The 23,697-nt window shown below is 48.8% G+C and overlaps 1 protein-coding gene across 5 annotated transcripts in view; it reads left to right on the top strand.

The window, feature by feature from the left end:
- Positions 1–23,697, top strand: part of DGLUCY (D-glutamate cyclase) — a 79,493-nt gene that overhangs the window by 41,578 nt on the left and 14,218 nt on the right. For 4 of the 5 annotated variants that reach the window (XM_074327033.1, XM_074327032.1, XM_074327031.1 and 1 more), the window contains exons 9-13: positions 1,669–1,768; positions 6,006–6,154; positions 10,379–10,498; positions 13,566–13,717; positions 19,041–19,178. In XM_074327033.1, the coding sequence (XP_074183134.1) occupies positions 1,669–1,768; positions 6,006–6,154; positions 10,379–10,498; positions 13,566–13,717; positions 19,041–19,178 (659 nt within the window). Of the gene's footprint in view, positions 1–1,668; positions 1,769–6,005; positions 6,155–10,378; positions 10,499–13,565; positions 13,718–19,040; positions 19,635–23,697 lie in introns of those variants that run through there. The other variant, XM_074327034.1, reaches the window with a different exon arrangement.

The raw sequence follows: 23,697 nt of genomic DNA, 5'->3' as shown, positions 1-23,697 counted from the left end.
AAATGGTGCATGAGTGCACTTCCATGAGGTCCCTAGAGTCATTAAAATCATAAGGACAAAAAGTAGCATGGGTGGGTACCAGGGACTGGGGTCGGGGGAATGGGGTGTTAGTGTTTAATGGGGACAGAGTTTCAGTTTGGGAAGATATAAAAATTCTGGAGACGGACGGTGGTGACTGTGAAACAACAACATGAATTTCCTTAATGCAGAGAACTGTACACTTAAAAATGAGTAAGATGGCAAATTCTACGTTATGTGTATTTTACGATTACAATTTTAAAGAGTGCAGGATTGAGCCTGGGTAACTGAAATGGTGAGCTACTACCAGACACGCACGTGGAGAAGTCGAGCAGGCAGTTAGATCTACGAGTCAAGTTCAGGAGAGCCGTCTGGGCTGCAAAGATAAATTGGAGAGCGGTTGGCGTATTAATGGCTTTTAAAGTCAAGACACTGGGTGAGATCACTGAGGGAGTAAGTGGAGACAGAGAAAAGGACCCCAGATTGCACCCTGGGATGCTCCCCGTTAAGAGGTGGGGGAGAAGAGGGGGAGTCAGCAGAGAGACAAGGAAGGAGTAGTGCCAAGGAACAAGGACAGCCAAGGGACCGCGTTGTCATCAAGGAGAAGTGACAGCCACCTGGGCCAGCGGCCGCCAACAGGCCGGCACTCATTTCCATCTAACAGCTGGTTTGGTGGATATGTTTAGCCAGCACTTTCCCAGCAGTCGCTCTGACTTCCTGCTTACCTGGACACAGGCTCAGAGGCCCCGCTGGCCTTCAGCTCAGCCCTGGGCCTCACCCACACGGTGGCTTAGTGGGTATGATGTACTGTGCTGGATTTTACAGAACTTTCATGATGTGTGGATGAAGAAAATATAAGAGATTTGACCTTTGAATGAAAATTATTTCAGTTCTTTTTATAACAGAGGCCTGGGAAATGTTTAAAGAAGAAAAAACGCAGTCATTTCTTCCATCTTGAGTATAAGTTGTCCATATTGATAAATTGGTTCTTTGTGGCTCAGGTGTGGGGGGTCTCATCTTGCCCTGACCTTCCTTTCCTGAGGCTTTCTCCCCCATGTGCCACCCCACTTGGGGCTAGGGTTGTGTTCCCTGCCCTGTTAGGCAACTTGTTTTGGGTGGGAACTGGTGTTGTAACACCGACTTACGGACTTGGCTTTGCCCAAGTGATTTAGCATTTGTGAGCCTCAGTTTTCCTCTTCTGTAAAATGGGGATCACAGTGGTTCTTATCACACAGAAGTGTTGTGAAAATTAAATGAGAGCGTGTGTGTCACATGCTTAGCAGAGGGCTGGCTCACTGTCACTGTGGACACCTAAATGTGTCCCCGGCAATCACGATGACAGTGGCCCAGCACAGGCCTCTGTTCAGGTGGCATTGTGGCATCTACGTAGAGCATATGTGCTGGCCCACAGTACTGGTGACACTGGTCCGGTTCCACCCCCCAACCTCCACCTAGCCTTTACTCAGGACTACAAGCGAACTTAAGTGTCCCCTGGGTCGAGGTCTTGGCTTCCCTAACAAAGTGTCCTACAGGTAAGTGTCATGCAATAATGGAAATGACCATCCCCAAAGAAGCTTCTCAAAAGCCAACACGAATTCCCAAAATGCAGTGCCAGGGCTGATGGGTCTCCCCTTTGCCTCTCTTCTCTAGGTGTTATGAAGACACAGACCCCAATATTAACTTACCAAGGTGGATCAGCGGAAGCAGCTCAGGCGTTTCTCTGTGAAAATAGGGACCCGAAGTCTCCTAGGTATGTGTGTCCCCTTCCGGCTTAAAGTGGGGGACAGTGGAAAACCCCATGTGCTATCAACTTTGACAGCAACATCCCTGCGCACCTCAGTCCCCCAGAGACAGTAAAGTCATGAGCCCGGGGAGCCAATGGGCGGGAGGAACCAGCGAGGCTGGGGCTGCACAGTATCCTGGGGGCTTCACGGGGTCTCTGGAAGTAGCAGGTCCCCGAGAGACGGCACATCTTCTTAACAGAGGGAGAAGAAGGGGAAATTATAAGAAACAAAAACTAGCAGTTTCTCAAACTGGGTCATGATCCATTAGAGAGAAATAAGATAGTTTCAGTGGGGGGTAACCAGCGCCTTAGGAAAATGAAATATTGTATATCTCGTATAGTAATGACGAGTATTTGCTTGTGACACTGTAGGTGTGTATAGTTTTTACTAAGTGTTGTGTTCAAACATTCTGCAAAACACTATTGTATATAGGATGTATTTCAGACCTTATAACTTTTAATACACTGCTTGGCAAACCTTTTTGACCACAATCCAGAGTAATACATTTTGCATTGCAAAACACACACACACACACCTGAAACAGAAGTTTCAAAAAACAATATTTACTCTTGCTACGTGCAATGTACTCTGATATTTTCTATGCCAGTCTATTCTATTCTATTCTCTACTATTCTATTCTACCATTTTCGTCTGCTTTTCAGAAAATGCTGACCCGACCTAATGAATCTATTTCACAGCCCACTAACAAGTGTCCACTTAGAATTTGAGAACTCCGCTCTAACAGGCCTGGAGGGCAGAGCTGTAGTGCAGCTCTCACAGAACCAGGTGCTTGTAATGAGAACCAGGTGCTTGTAATGAGAACCAGGTGCTTGTAATGAGGACCCTGAGTCTCCAGGGGAAAGTTTGATTGTGCATCCGATTTGCCACTTAAAGCTGCAAGCATGTGAGTGATGCATGTTAGAAATGTTCACATTCCCTGAGTGGTTGGCATACAAACAACACTCTGGCTCCTCAGGGAGAAGCTAGAAAGTTCTCTTGGGTGGGACCCTAATGTCAGATAACACAGGTGTTGCTCTGTGTGCCGAGTGGAGGGTGGTAAGCCAGGTCTGACTGTGGGGAGAGAGGACTCTGCTCTTTGGAGAAGAGGCATGAACTTTTCCCAGGGAGCAGTCTTCCCAGAAATGAAGTCCTTTCTGCAGAAGCTAAATAGACCCTTCTGGCCTAAAAAAATCAGCCCACCTTCACAAAGTATGTCACTGAGTTCTCCTGGGGGGAAGGTCCAGAAACAGTAGAATGGTCGTTGCCAGGGGCCAGAGGAAATGGGGAGTTAGAGTTCTTCCAGGACAGAGGTTGTATTGATCTCAACTGGAGCTCTTGTGCTCACCTGCCTTTCATCACGGTTGACATAGGTCTGGAGGAAACCCAGGGTCACAGCTCCCTCCTCTTCCTGTTGGTTCTGCTTCTCAGGGGCTGCCTTTCCTGCACTGGGCATGGCATGCCACCTCAGGAACGTGTTCCAGCACCCACTCAAGCATAGGAGATGCCACCACGTTCTAGCACAACTGTCATGCAGAGTGTCATGTGGGGTCTCTGGTCCCGCTCCCCACATAAGAACGCAGGACATGGTGAGGCCAAAAAGGAACACCCACGAAGCCATAGATAGGGGAGTCATACCACTATATTCTCGCTGGCGGCTGGGTTGGAGACACAGGAGGCAGGAGCCACCCGCAGCCTGCCATTCACTTCTCTCTGCCAACCAACCTCACTTGCTAGCTGCAATCCACCGTGCTAACTGCAATCCGCTCTTGCTAACTCAGCCACCATCTTCTTGCTAGCCCCCATTTTCTGCTAGCATAGCCACGGCAGTTATATTAGTGGCCAATGGCTCACTGGTTACAGCTGACGGCCAACTATCCACAGCTGATGGCCATCCAATCACAGTTGATGGCCATTTACTACCCCAGCCAGCACCTTTCCACGTGAGGGTGAGAGCCTGGAAACTGCACTCCTGGCTCTGTCCCCACAACAACCAAAGGACATGGACAGGCATTGTGGGGACAGAGTCCCAGAGAGCAGTTTCCAGGCTCTTGGCCTCGCATGGGGAGATGCTGGCTTGGGTGTTGGTTGGCCGTTGGCTGTAGCCGGTTGGCCAATTGCCTGCTGATGTAACTGCCGTGACTGCACTTGTTGGTGGGTTGGTTGACAGGCGAAAAGCGGACGGTGGAGTGCGGATCGTGTGGATATTACTTCGTGTGTCTCGCCCAGCCACCAATGAGAATATAGTGGTGTGACTCCCCTATCTATGGCTCCATGGGTGTTCCTTTTTGGCCTCACCATGTCCTGCATTCTTATGTGGGGAGCAGAAGCTGAGACCCCACGTGACACCCTGCATGACAGGCATGAAGACTTTGTTGTTGTTGTTTATTTTTTTATTGGGGAATATTGGGGAACAGTGTATTTCTCTAGGGCCCATCAGCTCCAAGTCATTGTCTTTCAATCTAGTTGTGGAGGGTGCAGCTCAGCTCCAAGTCCAGTCACCGTTTTCAATCTTAGTTGCAAGGGGTGCAGTGCACCATCCCATGCGGGAACCAGCAACCTTGTTGTTGAGAGCTCGCGCTCTAACCAGCTGAGCCATCTGACCACCCCTCCAACAGCTCAGCAGCAGCTCGTTGTCTTCAATGTAGTTGTGGAGGACGCAGCTCACTGTCCCTGTGGTAATCGAACCGGCAACCATGTTGTTCAGAGCTCACGCTCTAACCAACTGAGCCATCCTGCCGTTTATGGAGACTTTGTTTTTAAAAAGCATGTACAGAGAAAGCATTCAGAGCTATTTTTTTTATTGTGGTAAAATATACATAACACAAAATTTACTATTTTTAAGCATGCGATTCTGTATTATCAAGTACACACACACTGTTGTTCAATGATCACCACCATCCGTCTCCAGAACTTTTCCATATTCCCAAACTGAAACTCTGTCCCCATTAAACACTAACTCCTCATTCCCCCAGCCTCCAGCCCCTGGCAACTCCCATTCTACTTTGTTTCTATGAATTTGACTCTTCTAGGGACCTCATATAAGTGGAATCATACAGTTTTTGTCCTTTTGTGACAATCTTATTTCACTTCGCAAAATGTCCTCAAGATTCATCCATGTTGGTACATGTGTCAGAATTTCCTTCCTTTTTTAAGACCGAGTCACATGCCGTTGCATGTACATACCACACTTTGCTTGTCTGTCTGTTAATGGACACTTGGGCTGCTTCCCCCTTTTGCCTACTGTGAATAATGCTGCTAGGAATATGGGTGTGTACATACCTCTTCGACACCCAGCTCTCAGTTCTTTTCAGTTCTATACCCAGAAGTGGAATCGTGGGGTCACGTGGTGATTCTGTTTAAAATGTTTTGAGTAACCACCACACAGTTTTCCACAGCAGAGTTGAGATTTTAAAGAACTCCATCCTGGGGGAGATTTAAAGAGATATAAAAGTACAATTTTCATGTTCTTAAATTGGATGATCAAAACAATATTCCTCCTGATAACAACCGCCACGACCACTAACACTTCCTGTGCGCACTGAGCAGGTGTGGGACCCTACGCTCAGCACCTCGGGTGCATTTTCTCACTTAACCCTTTTGACACTGTACGAAACAGGCACTGTTGTTAGGTCATCTGACAGATGCAGAAAATGCGGCTCAGCGAGGTTAAGCGACGTACCAAGGCCAGTGGCATGAGGACCTACATGGCCCCAATTCCACAACCCCCATTCTTACTGCCATGTTCTCTGTGCCCCTTATTTCTCTCCCTCTGTCTAAAGAAGTTTATCTTGCGGTAGATTCATTTGTCTAATATTTCAATTCCTTTTTAGTCTGTTTGTGTCTGTAAACGGAACAAGATCCTGGAAGAGGGCAGCAGTGGGCCGGTAGCAGCCAACACTCCAACCCCTGGGTGCTGGCTCCCCACTGGTTAATGGCCATCTGGGTGGGACAGCAGGGTCCCCCTGACTATCAGCCTTCCTGTTCTCACAGCCTCTGACCCTAATAAAATGCTAAAGATTCTGACATTATTTCTTAAAATGACCTGATAGACTAGCCCGCGGCACAGGCTCTGGCACATAGTAGGTGTTCGGCCAAGTTCTGTAGGAATGAAAGAATCAAAGAGAATGAAATGCCCTTCACACAAACACACGCGGACAAGCGGCCACCCTCTCCGTAAGGACCCGGTGTCTCTCTTCCTGGCAGATTCGACCACCTGGTGGCGATAGAGCGCACAGGAAGGGCCGCGGACGGCGGGTACTACAACGCGAGGAAAATGAACGTCAAGCACTTGGTTGACCCCATTGACGACCTTTTCCTCGCTGCGCAGAAGATTCCTGGAATCTCATCAACTGGTAAGCAAGGGGCACCGAGAACTCAACAAGAACATGCCCTCACTAAATGCCTTTTTATTGACTGTTGGACAGAGGACAGGAAAGAGTCCTGTGAAGACCATTGTTTCCCACTCCAGAGATGGCCTTTGTTTATTGTGGTCCGTATATACAATAATGCCACCGTCATTTAGAAATCCAGTGTTCCCACAAGCAAGAAGGGACATGACACGTAACCGAGTATATTCCATTTGCCCAACTCTAAAATATTAAAACTAATAATAAAATAGTAACAATAAAATTGAGGCATGCCATATGATTGTTGGTCATATAGGATGCATGTACAGGGCTTCTATGCATCATCTTATGAAGCATATTAGTTTTTAAACATAAATATATGATTAGTGCAATATTTTGCTTGCTAATGATATAATAGTGTGATTGTATCTGTACAGACTTTTATAGGTTTCAAAGAGGTTTCACATTCATTATAATGTCTAAGCCTCTTTAAACCCCCGTGGGGTAGATAGAGAGGGTGTAGTGTCTAAAAGTGAGGTCTAGTGGGGCTTCTTGAGGTTGCCTAGCTAATTAATGTTGCTAGGAGAATTAGGAGCAGAGCCCAGACTCCCGGGACACTACCAGGTATGCTTTGCATGGAATCTATGAATTTCTGAAAAGCTTGATGTAACTCCTAAGGAGAACCCCCTGGGGGTAGGTAGGCATCAGACCCTGGAATCATTAAGGCATGTTTGTCATTCTGTGTTTATCTGTTTTCTTCAGAGTGTTTCTCAGACTCATTAGTCTCCTTAGGCTTTTAAGGTTTTGATGAGACAATGAAAGTCTTCCGGGCTAAGTAGAAAATTTCTGCAAACCGCTCTGGTCTTCCCAGAAGAGGCCATGGGTGTGGTCCCCACAGGGCGGTTGGTTTCGTGCTTCCTGTCTCTCTGGGCTGGGCAGGTGCAGGACCTAAGTTCTGGGGGAGGCATTCCCAGGGTGGAGAAGGAAAGGGTCTCTGAGTCCAAAGGAGCAGTCAGGGTCTGAAGGAGCTGCTCTTTTCTTCGTGAACAGACCCCCGATCTGTGCTGATCCCCACCCCCAAAATGAGGCCCCCAAGGTTCCGGAGGAAGCAGGTGGAACTGGCTGTTTACACCTTCAAACTGCTCTCTTTGTGGACCCTTGGATGCCCAAGCAAGCGCCTTCTGTGGCTTCCCACAGGCCCCTGCCCAGCAGGGCCACCCCTAAATGTCCTTTCTCACCTCTGCTCCATCAACACCTTATTCCTCAGTTTCCCCAGGCAGCTGCCTTGTCGTGGATGTAGCACTCAACTGAGAATCAAGACATCCACCTTACACTTACTACCCAAATCCTGCCCTTCTCAGAGACTCTGCGAGCTCAGTGACAAAAACAAGGCCACGGACAAGACTGGCCTAAGGCGTGAACAGGATGAAATTCAGAAAATGCGAAAGAGCAGAGACAGAAATAGACAAAATACGAATGCTAGACGTTGTTATTATTTTTCTCCATTCACTGGGTTGTCATCGATCTAGAAAACTGTTCTGAGAAAAATCCTCAGGGTGTGGACCTAAGGAACTTTGTCATTCACAATTGTTTGATTCTTTTGGCCGCGTCCAGGTCTCTCATGCTCGAGGTTGGGTCAGCTCTAGTTCCTCTCCACCGTCTTACAACTGAACGCTAACCCCTGGTGGAATTTTCCACATTTTCCAAGCCTTTGTAGAAACAGATGCAAAAACTGTGTCATACGATCACGCATGGTATGATGATGTTTCAGTCAGTATGGACCACGTACGTATGTGATGGTGGTCCCATAAGATTATGATGGAACTGAAAAGTTCCTATTGCCTCCTGACATCATAGCTATCCTAACGTCACAGCGCAGTGCCTCATTCACGTGTCTGTGGTGAGGCCGCTGTAAAGAAACCTACTGTGCGGCCAGCCATATAAAAGTGTGGCACATACGACTGTGTCCAGGACACAATACTCAATAATGATAATAAAGGACTATGTTAGTGGTTTAGTAATTACTGCACTTTTATCGTTATTTTAGAGTATACTCTTTCTACTTATATATATATAAAAAAAAAAAGTTTGCTGTAAAACCAAATGCCGTGTTATGCCGGCAGCAGCCTCTGGCATCTCATATTTACCATGTCTCTTGATTGTATCATTTCTCTTGTGTTTGATTCAATCTTGTGTTTCTTGTCATCATGGCCCTAAGCATACAAAAGCCCTTACAAATGTTGCCAGTAAGAGACCATGTTGAGTGATTGACCTGGCAATGAAATGAAAAGTGATTAAAGATAAGAAGGTGGAAAATCAGTGGTGGCTGTTGCTGGCCAGTCAGACATGTCCCATTCTACCGTAGCTTAAAGATCATTAACCAGTGACAGAAGCTGTTACAGGGAAGGCAATGAGACTAACAACAATTCAACAACAGCTTATATCAGACATGGAGAAACTTCTAATAATCTGGAGTGAAGACCAGACACAGAAGTGTATCCCTGTCAGCACCATGACGATCACGGCCAAAGCAAAGCATTTGTTTGCGATGTTGACCCAGCTATGATGTTTTTCCTGCCAGCTCTGGGTGGTTTAAACAATTCAAGAATTGTTATTCATTCAGTTATGTTAAAGTAAATGGCGAGTCTGAGAGTGCTCATGTAAAGGCAGCTGAAGGACCTTTGAAAACTCTAGATAAGCTGATTGTGGAGCTTGCCCGAGCAAATGTTCAATATGGATGAAAACTTGCTCTTCTGGAAATGGATGCCTGAAAGGACTTTTATCCAAACCAAGTCAATGTCAGGTTTCATGGCTTCTAAGGACAGGACAACCGTCTTGCTTGGGGCAGTGTTGCAGGCTACACATTGAAACCCTGTGTGATCTGACACAGTGAGAACCCTGGGCCTTCAAGCATAACAGTAAGCACACAGAGCCAGTGCACTGCAGGAGCAACAAGAAGTCCTGGGTGACCCAGCTCCTCTTCCAAGATCCCCTCCAGGATTGCTGTTCCAGTCAAATGGAGATGTGTGTTTGGAGAATAACATACCTTTCAAGATTTTTCTTATGTTGATAATACTCCCAGACGTCATCCTTTTATTGGTGATCTTCATCCCAATATGAAAGTGAGGCTTCTCCCCCCAAACACCACTCCTTTGATCCAACCAATGGATCAAGGAGTTACAGCAGCTTTTAAGGCCTCCTGCCTGAGGAGGACCTTTGTCCAGACTATTGCTGCAACTGAGAAAGACACTGAGGAGACACTGTTGCAATTCTGGAAGGATTACAACATCTATGACTAAATCAAGAACCTTGCTTGGGCTTGGGCTGATGTCACCAAGGAGTGTATGAATGGCATCTGGAAGACAACACTCAAGAGGTTTGTCAGTGACGTCAGAGGATTTTCCAAGGATGAGAAGGATGCAGAAATCACCACAGCTGTGGTTGGGATGGCAAACAACTTGAACCTGGCTGTGGGTGAGGATGACATTGAAGAGCTCCTATTTTCAGCCAGTTCACTTATCTTGACAACCATTCATTTCACCAATGGATTAAAGAATTTCTAACATTCATTTATTCTAACATATCTGTTCTAACATGTATTATGTGCATTAACAAACACTCTGGTGCTGATTGTCAGGTTGGCCTTTAGACTGGTCTCTTTCAGTTGCTAACCAACCAGCCCTGGGGTGTGTATTCCTCATTACGCTGCTCCAGATCTTAATGGGGCACCCCTCTGGTTGGCATAGCTTAACATTAAAAATTAAAAATTAAAATTAACTGACATGGGTACACTTCACATTCTTTAAACCGAAGCCTTTAAAGGAAATTACAGAATTGACTTTAAAAATCCATACCACTTCTTTTCCACCAGTGGAATGCCACCTGGTCAACAAAATGCAGCTCAGAGACTTGCCGCCCCTCCCTGAGCAGGAGCCACTCAGCAAAGGACAGGAAGTCCTGAGTGTCACCATACTCTCGTCAGCAGAGAGGGCATTCCATCTGTGATAGAGAACATAACCCAGTAGGGGATATAGCCACACTCATTTTTAACTAGAGAGGTTTCTAGAATACTCGAAGCAGAAGTACAACATCTCCTAGTTGTCTGAAAATATAGCCAGAGCCAACCCCTTTCCCCTCCCTGAGGCAACGAGGCACGTGTGAAGGGGTTGCCTCACAACCACCCCCATTTTACCTGATTCTGTATACTGACTCAGTTTCCCTTCCCTCCAGGGGTCGGTGATGGAGGTAACGAGCTTGGGATGGGCAAAGTCAAGGAGGCTGTGAAGCGCCACATACGAAATGGGGATGTCATCGCCTGTGATGTGGAGGCTGACTTTGCTGTCATCGCTGGTGAGTGGTTGGATGGCCTGTCCGTCAGGCTGGGCTGCCCAGGGGGAGGGACCTGGCTTTGAGCCAGTCCAGCCAGAAACTTGTTATCCAAAATAAACAAAGAACTCTTAAAACTCAACAATAAGAAAAGAAACAGCCCAATGAAAAAAATGGGCAAAAGACCTGAACAGACACCTCACCAAAAAAGATATAGAGATGGCAAGTAAGCATATGAAAATATGTTCGACACACTATGTCTCTGGTCTCCACTCTGCATTAGGTTTTCAGCTGGGACACCCAGAAAAAGAAGAACAAACCCTCAGGCCTCCAGAGTTTGCTTGCTGTTGGCAGATCCATTATCTGTAGGTTTCCTTTATCCTGGGATCTTGGATCTGAGCGGGCAGGGAGCCTCTGGAGAATCTCTTTGGAAGTCCTCAGATTTCCTCGTTTATCTGCCACCCAGAATGTAGGTTCTTTGTATAATTGATCACACCCCAAGGGCTTGGCCAGCTGCATCACTGATGTGATTTTAACAGCAGGTCGTGTCCCCTAAAGAGAGGAGGTGATCCCAGCTGGCAGTGGGGAGAGAGGGGTTGTTCAGAATGAAAGCTTTGGATGAAAATCTGTGGATTTGGGCCTGAGAGATGAAAAGGGGCTGGGAGCTGCCAGGACCGGAAGACAGAGAACTGTGTCTGTTCCTTCAGCTCAATGTAGACAAGAAAGACCAAGGGCTCTGGAATCAGGCAGTTGGCAGCTCTTATTTCCAAACCTTACTGTAGTCACCCATAACTTGGGTCTCTGTGAGAATTCAAGGAAACCTTTGTAAAGTCACCCTGGCTGGGCGGTCACAGCAGATTTGCTGCTCTTGTTCCAGGCTGGGTAGTCAGGAGAAGGCAATAGGGAAGCAGGTGGATCTCCCAGGAGAACGAATTAGGGGTGCAGCAGCCCTGTCCCACTCCATCCTCGGCTCCTGACACCAGGCATGGAGGCAGCCCTGGCAGGTCAGCAACTTTCCGGGCCCAAGTACAGCCAAGCAGGTATGACTGAAGTGAGAAGAGAAAACCCACCATGGGGCCCACGAGCCAATGGTGCCCTGGACCCAAAGTGTACTGCCCTGTAGTGTTTGGTGCCTACATCCCAAGCCAACAGAGAAATCAGAGTTAGCAGTAGGACTCGGGTCTCACAGGGCTTCCCAGAGCAGGGCCCCTGCCTGTGGGCTCACGTCCAGCCTGCTTTCCTGGTCTTGGGGCCCCTCTCAGCCTCATTGCCCCCATGTACCCCGTGATACAGCCACGCATGGCCACTGGCATCACTCAAACACACCATGGGTTTAATTTATTTTTTAATTGAAAAGATGATGTAACTACGATACGATAGACATTTGCAAAAGGCAGGTGGTGAAGGGTGATGGGAAGAGGGCAAAAATACCGTCATCTCAACATAACACAATCAGCATTTTTAGTTTTGCAGGTCGGCTTCTCATTCTCAGACTCAACACATGCCCATTTTAGATCACTTCTACCTGGTAGAGCTGCATTTTAAATACTTCTCTTTCCCTTGAATGTTACTCCCCAAATATGTTTTATTTTCCACATTTGCATGCAGGTTGAGTATGGGCACTGAAGTTGCTCAATGATTAACACTACTGAGCCCTGAAGGTGGTGAAGATGGTCAGTTCATTATGTGTTTTTAACCACAATCAAATATTTTTAAATTATTATTTTTTTTAGAAAGAGAGTATGGGCTCTGGAGGCAGCAGCCTGAATTCACATCTCAAGTCCACACTTACTAGCTGTGTGACCTTAGGCAAGTTACTTAACCCCTCTGTGTCTGTTGCCCAGTTTTGTAAATGAAGATGCTAATACTACTACTTGTACCTCACAGGCTTGTTATAAGGACTCCAGGAGCTAATCCATGTCAGGCGTTAGAGCGGTGCTACGCACTGTAAGCATTCAATCAGAGCAAGTTACTCTAGTCCGTTGACTGTAAGATGCCATCAATGACAAAAATTACCATTATTTCATGTTCCACTAAGAAAGGAAGACAATGCCAATGATAACTGTAAGAAACTATTGATTGTAAGAGGCATCTCAATTTCAGAGCTGTCAATGTTAAAAAAAACCCACAACAAAACATCTTAGAATCCGTGAAATACAGTATTAACACAACACAGTCTTCACCCACGGTGTTCTGATATATGCCTTGTATTTTCATTCCATGTGCCTTTGTACTCACTGGGTATTTGGATTTTCTTCTACCTTCACCCTTCCTCTGGCAAATTGTACCCAGCCTAGAAGGCCCATATTAAATGACCCTTTTCTGTGAATCTTCCCTAAACCAGTCAGAATGAGTGTCCCTTCTCAGTGCCCATAATCCTCTGTGAACGTCTCGTTCACGATGGCCCCACCCTGTGGTTGGCTCTGTGCACAGCCTTTCCCTCCCCCGGTGGGGAGCTCTTCTTTCTTTTTTGATCCTCTAGCACCTAGAGCTTACCAGGTCCTTAACCAATCCTTCTTCAACTGAATGGAGAACTAACTCCAGCAGGCCTCAGAGAAGAGCCAAGGAGGTAGTCCCTAAAATGGGAAATAGCCTGTTGGGACTGGCTGATAAAAGAGGAAGGGAAGCGAGGCTGACTTAGCACGGGACGAGGTGACGCAACACAGCATAATGGAGCTGTTACCTAGCCCCTCTGAGGACTGGCTTCCATGCAGCGTGGGGGATTCGGGGTGGCCATATGGAGAGTTCTGGAATGGCTTCCTAGGGTTGTAGCCTGAATCTTTTTCTCTGATGGTCATTAACAGTACATAACCCAGATGGTTTACCTCAGTGCTTCTCAAACTTTGTCTTGGATTGGAATCACTTGGAGGGCGTATTAAAACTCAGCTTGCTCCCCAGTCCCCTGCTGAGTTTCCGATTAAGCAAGTCTGGGCTGCAACCCAAGAATTTGTGTTTTCAACAAGTTCCGGGTACCACGGTGCTCGTGGTCCTCGGATCGTCCTTTGACGGGAGTTCTGATGCTGGGAGGCAGGGTGATGGAACGCATGACCTTTCCAATGCTATGTTGGAATCTTTTTTTTTTTAATTCTAGGTGTTTCTAACTGGGGGGGCTATGCCTTAGCCTGCGCTCTGTACATCCTGAACTCATGTGAGGTCCATGAACGTTACCTGAGGAAGGCAGTTGGACCCTCCAGAGCACCTGGGGAACAGAACTGGGCTCAGGCCCTCCCCTCCATCACTAAGGTAACAGACCCCCCACAGGCCATTCCCATGGAAGCAGCCTTTTTCCTGGATGCAGAGTAGGGCTGGTGTTCCAAGCCATAAGCCCAGGGCCAGCACCCCTGCTGCCCATCAACAGCCAGAGGTCTCCCAGCAGGCAGCCACCTTTGACCTATTAGTGATCCTAAATGATTATGGAAGCCCTGATGTAAACGCCCCTGTTCCTTCTAGTTTGACATTAGGCAAGTTGCTCAGCCTCTGTGAGTCTCGTTGCCCCTGTCTGTACAGTGGGCGCCATGGCACTGCAGTTGGAAAAATAAGTTCCCAGGTAACATTGCCACTGCTGGGGCCACACTTTGAGACCCTGGATTAGAGGGTTGGTTTTCAGTGTCAGGGAAGAGGGTTGTTCTGGGAAGGCAATCCCAGAGGCAGGGAGGTTCCTGAGCATTGAGACTGGGGATAGCAGCTGAGATGGAGCGGGTGGTGATTACAAGTCCCCAGCTAGCCAACGGCTGAGGCCCCAAAGCCCCTCACTTCTGGAAAGGGTCTGTATCCACAGCCTCTGGCTGCCTCTTTTCTTATTTGACACTGTCTTACACCCTTTCCTGTCCCTTTTTCCTTCTGCCTGTCTCTCCTTCTTTCTCTGTCTCTTTCTCCCTCCTGCCCACCAGCCCTGTTTCTCTCCAACACCTCCCTGGATTGGTGGTGTCTCCCTGTTACAGACGAGGGAGCTGAGGCTCCAGGAAGGGAGGCAGCTTGCCCAACACCACCCAGCTAAGAGGCAGGGATGAAATCTGGGTCTGGATCTCTCTGACTCCATGCTCTGGGCTCTTCCCAACATGGCTTGGAAGTTTCCAAGTTCCTGGTAATGGCACCAGTTCCTGGTAAAGCCAGGGTGCCCTAGGGGAGGGGAGAGGCAGGGCTCGCCAGCTGAAGTGACATTTTCAGGGGAAATGTTGTGCCCTACATGGACCCAGAGGGCCTCTGTGCTTTCTTTGCACTTCCTGGATCTGAACTGGAAAAAAAAAAGAAAGAAAGAAAAAGAAACCACTCAGGGGGCTGCCTCACACATGATTCCTGATTCACACAGACACAAAAGAATGAACCTGGTCAAACACATTCACACAGCCCAAACACTTACCCTCTGGGGATGGAAAATTCTCCTTTCATGTTTCCACCCAGTCCTTCATAAATGTATTAATAATGTACCACCCTTATAAAGAAAATAAAAAGGAACATTTTTAAAGGAAAAGTACTAACATATGTTTGTTGAGCCCCTCCTCTGGGCCAGACCTAGGCTTGCTCTGGGAGACAGTCAGGGGTCTCACCTGGCCGCTGGGTGGGGAACTCTGGATCCACATGAGACAGGTTAGCTAGCATGTCCCTAGGTAGACGGGGAAGTCCCTGGTGAAATAAACAAAGACAGCCATATCCTAAAACTCCAGGTTTTGAAATCGCTCCTTCGTTCCAGGGCAAAATGTAACAACACCTTGAGGTTAATCATAAAATTCCTTTTGGCCTGACAAATGGAGCAGATCTGATAGATAAGACTGGGTTATTTTGCTAATTCCTTTAGGATGGGCAAGCAGAACAAAGCTGGTAGATGAATTTCATTAGAAGGTGCCAGTTCACTTCTTCAAACAGTTCCCTTCTTCAAATAGCTCCCCTTCCCCAAGCAAGCAAGGGAAGGTATAAAAGTAAGAGCTTTTGCCTCAGTCATGGGGCACCCCCATTCGGGACCCCTTCCCGCTCGGGAGCTCTAACCCTTGGCTTTCAATAAACTCTCCTCTTTTTAAAACTCTTTGCCTCCCCTGGCTCCCTGTTTCCATTCTTTGGTCTCACGAGACACGATCCTGGCACTCACTCACTCCAAAGTCCCCTATATCATTTGGGGACTCACAGAGACATACTCCTCCTTCATTTGGGGGCTCACAGGAGAATATTCCTACTTCACACAGCAGGGACAACATAGGAAAGGTAATTTCAGAAGCCAGGATGGAAATGTGCACAGCAGCTGCTGTGGGAACACAGAGAACGGGTATCTAACTCATTCAGAGAGTTCAAGGAAGGCTGCCTGGAGGAGGTGGCACTCAGCTGGGTCTTAGAGGGTAAGCAGGATATAAGTAGTCAGGTAAGGAAGGGTGGGAAGGGCCTTCTAGGCAGCAGGACCCACATAAGCAAAGGTGCGGGGACATGATGTGGCGCAGCGTTCAGGAGAATAACTAGAATGGTTAAAATAAAATTCTGTGGGTCACTCCACGGCGGTCCCTGAGTCATTAGGAGATGCTGGGCAGAGCTGTGGCCTGAGATGGCGGTAAAGCTTCATTGGTGGGAGGCGAAGGAATGTCCCTCATCTCTAGTCTGTGAGTTGCTTGTAAGTAGGGCCTCCCACATTTAGGGACAGTTCTTCGGAGTCTAATCGTAACTGTATCAGGAGTGGGCATGGTGCTGAGGAGCCCAGGGAAGATGGCCACACCCAGGCCCACTAAGGCCCTTGGCTGTGCCCTGGTGTTTTACTTAAGGGCAGAGCAAATGTCTGGAGAGCACTCCCCACACCTTGTCAGGGGCCAAGAGCTGATTGATGACACCTTACAGGAGGGACTAAGGGTGGTTGGATGGATGGATGGATGGATGGATGGATGGATGGATGGATGGATGGATGAATGGATGGATGGATGGATGGATGGATGGATGGATGGATGGATGGATGGATGGATGGAGAATGGAGAATGGATGGACGGACAGAGGGACTGCTGGCTGCCTAGCTAGGTGGATCGATAGGTGGGTGTATGGATGGATGGATGAGAAGATAAGACCAATGGATGAGAGGATAATAGATGGATGGATTATACAGACAGGTAGGAACATGGCCCCTGGCTTCATCCTGGGCTTCCGTTCTCTTCCAGCACTTTCATCTCACTCTACTTTTTTTCTTTATATTTTTTTTATGAGGCGTAACTGACGACAGAGTAAAATACATCAACCTTAAGTGTACGTTGGATGAATTTTACATATATTAAATTGGTGCAAAAGTATTACGGTTTAAAAGGTTAACAATTGCGAAAACCACAATTACTCTCGCACTGACCTAATACATATACCTGTGTAGCCATCACCAAGATCACCGTACAGAGCAGTTCCAGCTTCCCAGCAGGACCCTTTCTCCCACCCCACTGTGAACAGCAACGTCACCGAGCCATGAACGCCAGCCTGCTGTGCTCCCAGTGTGAATCCCTGGTGACCACACACACACTCGGGCTCTAAGCCCAGAGGTCATCCTGGGGTCCCTTTCCCCACTCACAATGAACAAGGCCCCACGCCTGGTACACTCTGCCTCCATCCTTCCACCCCTGCCCCACTGTCTCAGCCTGGGCCAGTGTAGCAGCCTCCAGGCGCTCTGCCTCCCGCCACTCTCCCCCCATCACCACCACCTCCACTTGGAGAGGCCTCCTGGAAGATGGCGATTCCTGGAAATTGGCAGGCAGTCACTGCTGGCCTAGCTGATCCCTGGGGCTCGTAGAGGCTGGGTGCCAGCCAGTTCCTGTTGATTGGTCACGTGAACCCTCAGGACCCCCACAGCCCTCCCTGGGACCCAGAAGGATATGAGTGGTGGGGGCAGGCAGTATGCTGGGAGGAAATGGCCCCATGGTCCCAGAAACATTCCCCTATAAAGAAAGGATATGACCCAATGGAGAAGAGAAATGGGATAATAAAGCCCAAACAAAGGGCAGGAAATGCCACTCTGGGTTGGGTGGCTCCTGGAAAGCTGTTTGTTGCACAAACAGCTTTCAGGAAATGCTCTTGGGCCTGCCTCCCACCCTGGCCCCCAGGGCAGGACTGAAATACAGGCCCTCAGGCCAGCTGAGAGTAGAGACAGTTCCCAGGTGACATTTGCCAAGGCTTTCTCCATTGTTTTGAAAAGTTTTCAGTGAGTGTTCCTCATAGCCCCTCACTTGGCTCATTTCTGCTCTTTTGTCACCTGTGGTCGTAGTTGTCCCTCCTCCTGAAAGTCTTCCTTGAGTCACTCCAATAAGTGAGGTTGGGTACCCCTGCTCTGTGCTATGATCCCCATGGATTGTGCCTACTTGAGCACTCATCTGGACTGTGAACCCCCTGGCGGCAGGGACCATGTCACACTCACCACTGTATCCCTGGTTCAGGGCCTGGCACATAGCAGGTGCTCAGTAAAACTTCCATGGGCAATGGAGTGAATTAGAAATGGCTGAGCAGGACGGTGACAGCCCTTCTCACATCTGTCAAATCTCCCTGTTATAGATTCCTTGGTCCCCTCCTCTCATCCCCTTCTCTTTTTGTGGAGGAGGAAGAGGGAGAGGATGTGTTTGACTTCTGCCCTTCAGGCACTGTCCTCTTTCCTTTTATCTTTACCTAAGACCCACCTGTGGTCAGGGGGACGATAGCTATTCAGCTGGGACAGACAGCTTAGTGGCTTAGTCAAGTGGTTCTTTGGGACCTTTTTCAAGGGAGAGAGAAGGAGGGGAATCACATTACTTAAGAAACCTCTGGGCTAAAGACCAGGGATCCAGTCCTGCTAATAATAACCTGTCTCATTTCATGAACACCTACTGTGTGCCAAGGACCATGCTAGATACTTTATTTGTATTATCTCATTTAGTCCTCCCAACAACCCTCTGAAGGTGGCATTATTATTATCATCAATCTGCCCATTATACAGATGAGGACACTGAGGCACAGACAGGTTAAAACACCTGCCAGGAAAGACCCAAGTCAGACCTGTCAGAGCAAACCACTCTGCCTGCTGGACCCTGGGCTATAGCGTCAGGATGGGCTGCTTTTCCTTAATGGCTCTGCTTGTGGCAGATGCTTCCACAACTACACCAGGTAACATCTAGAAGATGACAGCAGCAGGACTTGGCGCATGCCCCACAGGAGGCTAACAGTGGGGTCTCAGGAGGAATGGGGGCCTTCCTGGCATAAAGACCAGTAGCAGGTAATCCAGAGCTGGGCAGGGGCGAGGTTGGCAGGAAGTACCCCAGGCTGCAACTGGAAAAGGAGTGACTCTTTTGTGTTTGTTATGAAAGCGCAGGTTTCCATAAAAAGCATATTGGTTACATGAAGATAACTAGCCAACGAAAGAGCCCAAACTGTTCAAAGTGGCTGCTTCTGGGAGTGGGTTTGGGGGCCAATGAGGCATGATGTAGGACAGGTTTTTCTCATTATGAGTTTCCCAGTGGCATTAGTATTTTTAACCAAAAGTGTATTTTTAAAAAAGAGACCAGGCAAGTCAAATGCTCTTTCTCCGAGACTCGTTTGTATTTCTTTTTTCCTCCCTCTTCACTATTTCTATCTCTGCCATAATTTTTTCCAGGAAGAAAAAATGCTGGGCATCCTGGTGAGGCACAAAGTCCGGAGTGGCGTCTCGGGCGTCGTGGGCATGGAGGTGGACGGGCTGCCCTTCCACAGCACACACACCCAGATCATCCAGAAGCTGCTGGACATCACCTCGGTGAGCGTGTGACATACATGTTACATGCATGTGGAGTGCGTACCAGATGGCCACGCCTGGATCTAGGGAGGACACCCCAGGGCTGCAGCTTCTTTCTACCACAGCTTTGAAATGAACACCAGCCCTGGGTGAGCTCTGTACGCTGCCCGGGACACTGCATGCCCACTTCCTGGGGCGGGGGGTGTAGTGCAGGTGGGCCAAGGAAACGTTTCTTCAGGGTTTTCCAGTTTTTGCTTTTATGCGTAAAGGGCTAGAGGCACTGATTTCAACCCTCCTTCGCCCTGGCTTCTTCAGGCCACCCAAGTGGTGTGCTCTGAGAGTCTTCTGACCAGTCCCTTATGGGGACAAAAGTGAGCAATTACCTACCAGGCAGACAAAAGAGCAGGCGTCACCACGGACATAGAACAATCCCCAAGGCTAATTAAGAAATAATAAACCGTACAAATGTGTAGTGTATATTTATGAAGCTCTGGGACTCTATTCAAGGTTTACTCACCACCACCACCACCAAAATATTTATACCTTTGAAATGCTTTCTTTTTCAAACAGCATTTTGTTTTCTTCGGCACAAGATCCCTCAACCTTACATTTTCCACTGTTGCCTCCCCTCTGCCCCTTACCTCCCTTCACCCCACACCTCCTGAGCCCCCAGACAGAGCCTGACACTTCTTCCACCTCCTCCCCCTCTGCTCGCCCCAGCCTGGAGCCGCACGCTTAGCCCTCCCTGTGTAGGAGGGTGGCCACGTCTCTGGAGCCTGGGGCTGGGTCAGACAGTCCGGGGCTTGGATCACTCCCAGAAGCCTCCTAGACGACTCGAGCCAGCTTGCCCTGTCTTCTTATACCCTCCCACGGAGCATTTCCCAACAGAATCAGAAGCAGCATCACGGACCACATCCCGTTAACTCACATACTAGACCGTGATGGCTCATCCAGATGGGGTGGTCCTGCTTCCCAGCGAGGCCTCAATACTTACTGAGCCTGCTGTTTGATTTCCTTAAACATGTCTCGTTTGATTCTTTAAGGAGCATTAGTTGTAAAGTATGGAACACATGCTGCAGACAGTACCTCTAATTGTACACTCAACAGTAATGCCGAAGGGTATAGTAAAATGACCTGGGCTTAACTCCCAGCGCTCCCTACACAGGGGCATGGTGAAGCCCCTGCTCAGAAGTAGCTGGGATGGGGACGGTCCAGGCCTCCCTGTGTCATTCTGGTGGGGTGTCCCCACCTCCAGGTCTGTGCTTCTGCTGGTGTGGCATCAGGGTGGGTGCGCCCAGTGGAATGAGCTCACAGTCCCCATCTGCAGCTTCTCCCAGCTCCCGGAACCCACCTCAGTGCTAAGCTTCACTGGCCACATTTTCTTCACTTCCAGTTTTTGTCTCTGACCTGAGACCGCAGAGCTCCATGTAATGGGGGCCTCTGATTGAGAGTGGGCCCTGGAATTTTTGAGATCTTGATGGCTAGACGAGAGAAAACATCACTTTGGTAAAGCTGCCAGCATTCTTCTGACTCACATTTTGGGAGAAGTCACTAATGGGCCCTTGGTTTTGCAACAGTACTAGCGATTGTGTTTCGGCCTAGGGAAGTTTGAGGCATGACCATGTAATAGGTTCCCCTCGCTGTGGGCAGAAGTTTATGGGGAAATGATTAAGTCATTTGGGAAAGAGGCTGAGACCTGAGTGGAGTCCAGAGAAGGCTGTGCAGGGGTCCTCCCTGTGGAGTGAGGTGTGTAAAGGCCCCTCTGCAGGGAGTGGCCGGCCTGTGGCCCTGCGGCAGGGGCTCAGGTGTGGGGCAGGGCCAGGAGAAGAGCTCTTAGCAGTCGTGCAGGATCCAGCTGTCATGCTGTCCTGTTCCACAGCATGGTTTCTGCTCAGGCCTTTCGTAAAGTTTTACTTAGTTTTGTCCTGGTCTTTGCTGTGCTTTGGGGAGGGGCTTGTATCCACATGTGGGGTGGCATGGTGAGCGTGGCTGTAAGCTGGAGAAGCTGGTTACAAGGGGACAAGAGGTGACCCTGTCCTTGCACAGGGAATGGTGGGGTTGGAGATGGGCTGGGGCGTCCACCAGGATGGATTCCTGGAGGACGGGAGCATCCCTGGGCATTTCCAGGAATGTTGGGGGCAGGGGGCCTGAGAAACAGTGTCTGGGGGGTGCTCTGCTGGTGCTCAAGGGGAGGCTGGAGACCCTGGTCACGTTGGGGTGTGTATGCCCCCCAGACCCTGCAGGCAAGCGAACCAGCTAAGGGGGCCGGGGCTCCCTAGCCCCTTGGGCCAAGTGCCGCCTGTCGCTCAGCTGGTCCAGGCATCCCCTTGAGGAAGTGCCTACGTCTCATGGCACAGGCTCTGCTCACCGCCCGTCCCCTGCGTTTTGCTCCTTTCTACCAACTCCATGTGGGCTCCACTGGCCCCACAATGGAGCCTAACCCTCCGATCCCAAAGGCCACAGCTCTAGCAGGATGGAGAAGTTGTGGCTTAATGGCAACTCACATAGAACCAGCATACGTTAGTGATGGGTGTGATGTGCTTGCCGGAAAAGCCAAGGCATCGACAGAAGCACAGGGAGGTAAGTGGAAGGTCCCCTCTCCTCCATGCAGATCAGGACGACTTAGTCTCATTTCAGACCCAAGCACCACAGTTGAAGAAGTGGGTTTTGTTCGGATGAGGTACAGGATGGTGAACGCTTTAAAACCTAGTAAGTGGAGGTGGCTTGGACAGCTGTCTGTCAGAGACTAACCGGATGTTCACCAATTCTGCTTCCTCTTCCGGCACACATAGGAAAACTCTATTTCCCAGCCTCCCTTGCAGTTAGGTTGGGGCCATGTGACTGGGATCTGGCCAATGGAATGTGAGCAGCAGAGAGAGCAACCACTTCCAGACTTGGCCATAAACACCGTGTGAGTCTCTCTGTGCAGCTTCCTCTACCTGTGTGGATGGAAGAGGAAGACCCCATGATGGAACAGGACCCCTGATGGAAGAATCCTGACTCACTACCATCACTTGGAGAAAGACTTGTCAGAAAGCAGCCGCTCAATGGATTTCGCATGAACAGGAAAGAAACTTTTATTGTTTTAAGGCACTGTGGTTTGGCAGGGATAGACTGCAATACAATCCAGCCGTGTCTAATACAAGGTTGGGGGGGTTAACACTAAGAAACAGGAGATGAGAGTTGTCTTCAAGTATCAGTCCCTACACGGTCACATGGCTCCAGGAGCCAGAACTAAGGCCAGTAGGAAAAGTGGGTTCAGTTTGGCTCATTGGGAGTCTTCCCAACCTCGGAACGACTCGCCTTGGGTAGTAGCAAACTGGTGTCATTGGTGGCATTTGTAGAGAAATTGGACTATCGTTTTGGGGAACACACATCATGTAGAGGGAATTGGACATCATGGCTTCTATGGTCCATTCCAGCACTGATATCTAGAGTCTCATATCACAGTGTCCTTACAATAATTTTAAAGCAAATAGAATTGAAATCCCACCATGTCCCCAGAGTTCTGGGCACCACTGTGACTCAGGGTGACTGTTGTCAGACGCCATTGTCTTGCCAGATGAATTCAGGGGGACTACAGTAGGGCGAGCCATAAAACGCAGGTTTTTCTGAAAAGCTTTGAACCAAGAGGGACAGATATTGGCTCTCTCTCTCAGCAAATGAGGATGTGTACTATGCTGAAAATTTCTCACACTCTTGTCTGGCCGACCCACAGCCCATTTTCTGTAAACAGGAAGATGAGCCTTAACACTGGTGAATAAGAAAGGGATCTAATGGCTTCTTCCACCTCCGTCCAAACCAGATGGACCTTTCCCTCCACCGATTCTCTCAGGAGAGAAAGGATTCTTAAGCTCCCATAATGTCCTCAGTCTGTTTGGAAGAAGCATTGACTCTTCCGGAACACTTCAGGACTCCAGGAATCTGACCCAGAGAGGGATTAAGTAACCAAAACCAAATTTACATTCTCATACGATGCAGTTAATCCTTAGCAATAAACATGGAGCCTGCCACTACTAAGGAGATGCTCCAGCCTAAAAAGGCTGGTCAACAGATGTGGGCCTCCCCAGACAAAACAGGACAACCCCCGACAGATGACTGCAGCAGGCCTTTCTGCGTTGGCAATCTTCCCTGGTAAGGAGGGTCTGATTAAGCCCTCCCTTGGCAGCTACTCAGCGTGTAGAAGAGGTCATGTGTCCAAGGACAGAAAGAGTGATACTCTCCAAACCACAGGGCTAGGCTCCATCCTCAGAGGGGAGATGGCCAAGTTCCAGAGTGGATTTGCAAACAGTGCCCAAGAGCTGAAGACACTCTATGAGTCTCAAGAGAAGGGAGAGGAGACCTTACTTCCTTTGAGGGCTCCATCCCTCTTGGACACGGCCAGGTGATCAAGGGTCAATCCCCTCATTTCTCTGTTCAAGTTTTCTGTGACAGTCAGTCCCTGGACGTTCCTGACTCCACTGGGTGTTTCGAGGACCCACTAGACCCCCTGGTGTTATTATAGAAGACCCTCCTTCCCCATAAGGACTGCAGCACTCCA

This window comes from Rhinolophus sinicus, linkage group LG03 (genome assembly GCF_036562045.2).
Source record: "Rhinolophus sinicus isolate RSC01 linkage group LG03, ASM3656204v1, whole genome shotgun sequence".
Lineage (NCBI taxonomy): Eukaryota > Metazoa > Chordata > Mammalia > Chiroptera > Rhinolophidae > Rhinolophus > Rhinolophus sinicus.
Note: the sequence above shows the minus strand (reverse complement) of the source record. Positions and strands in the feature narration are given on the sequence as shown.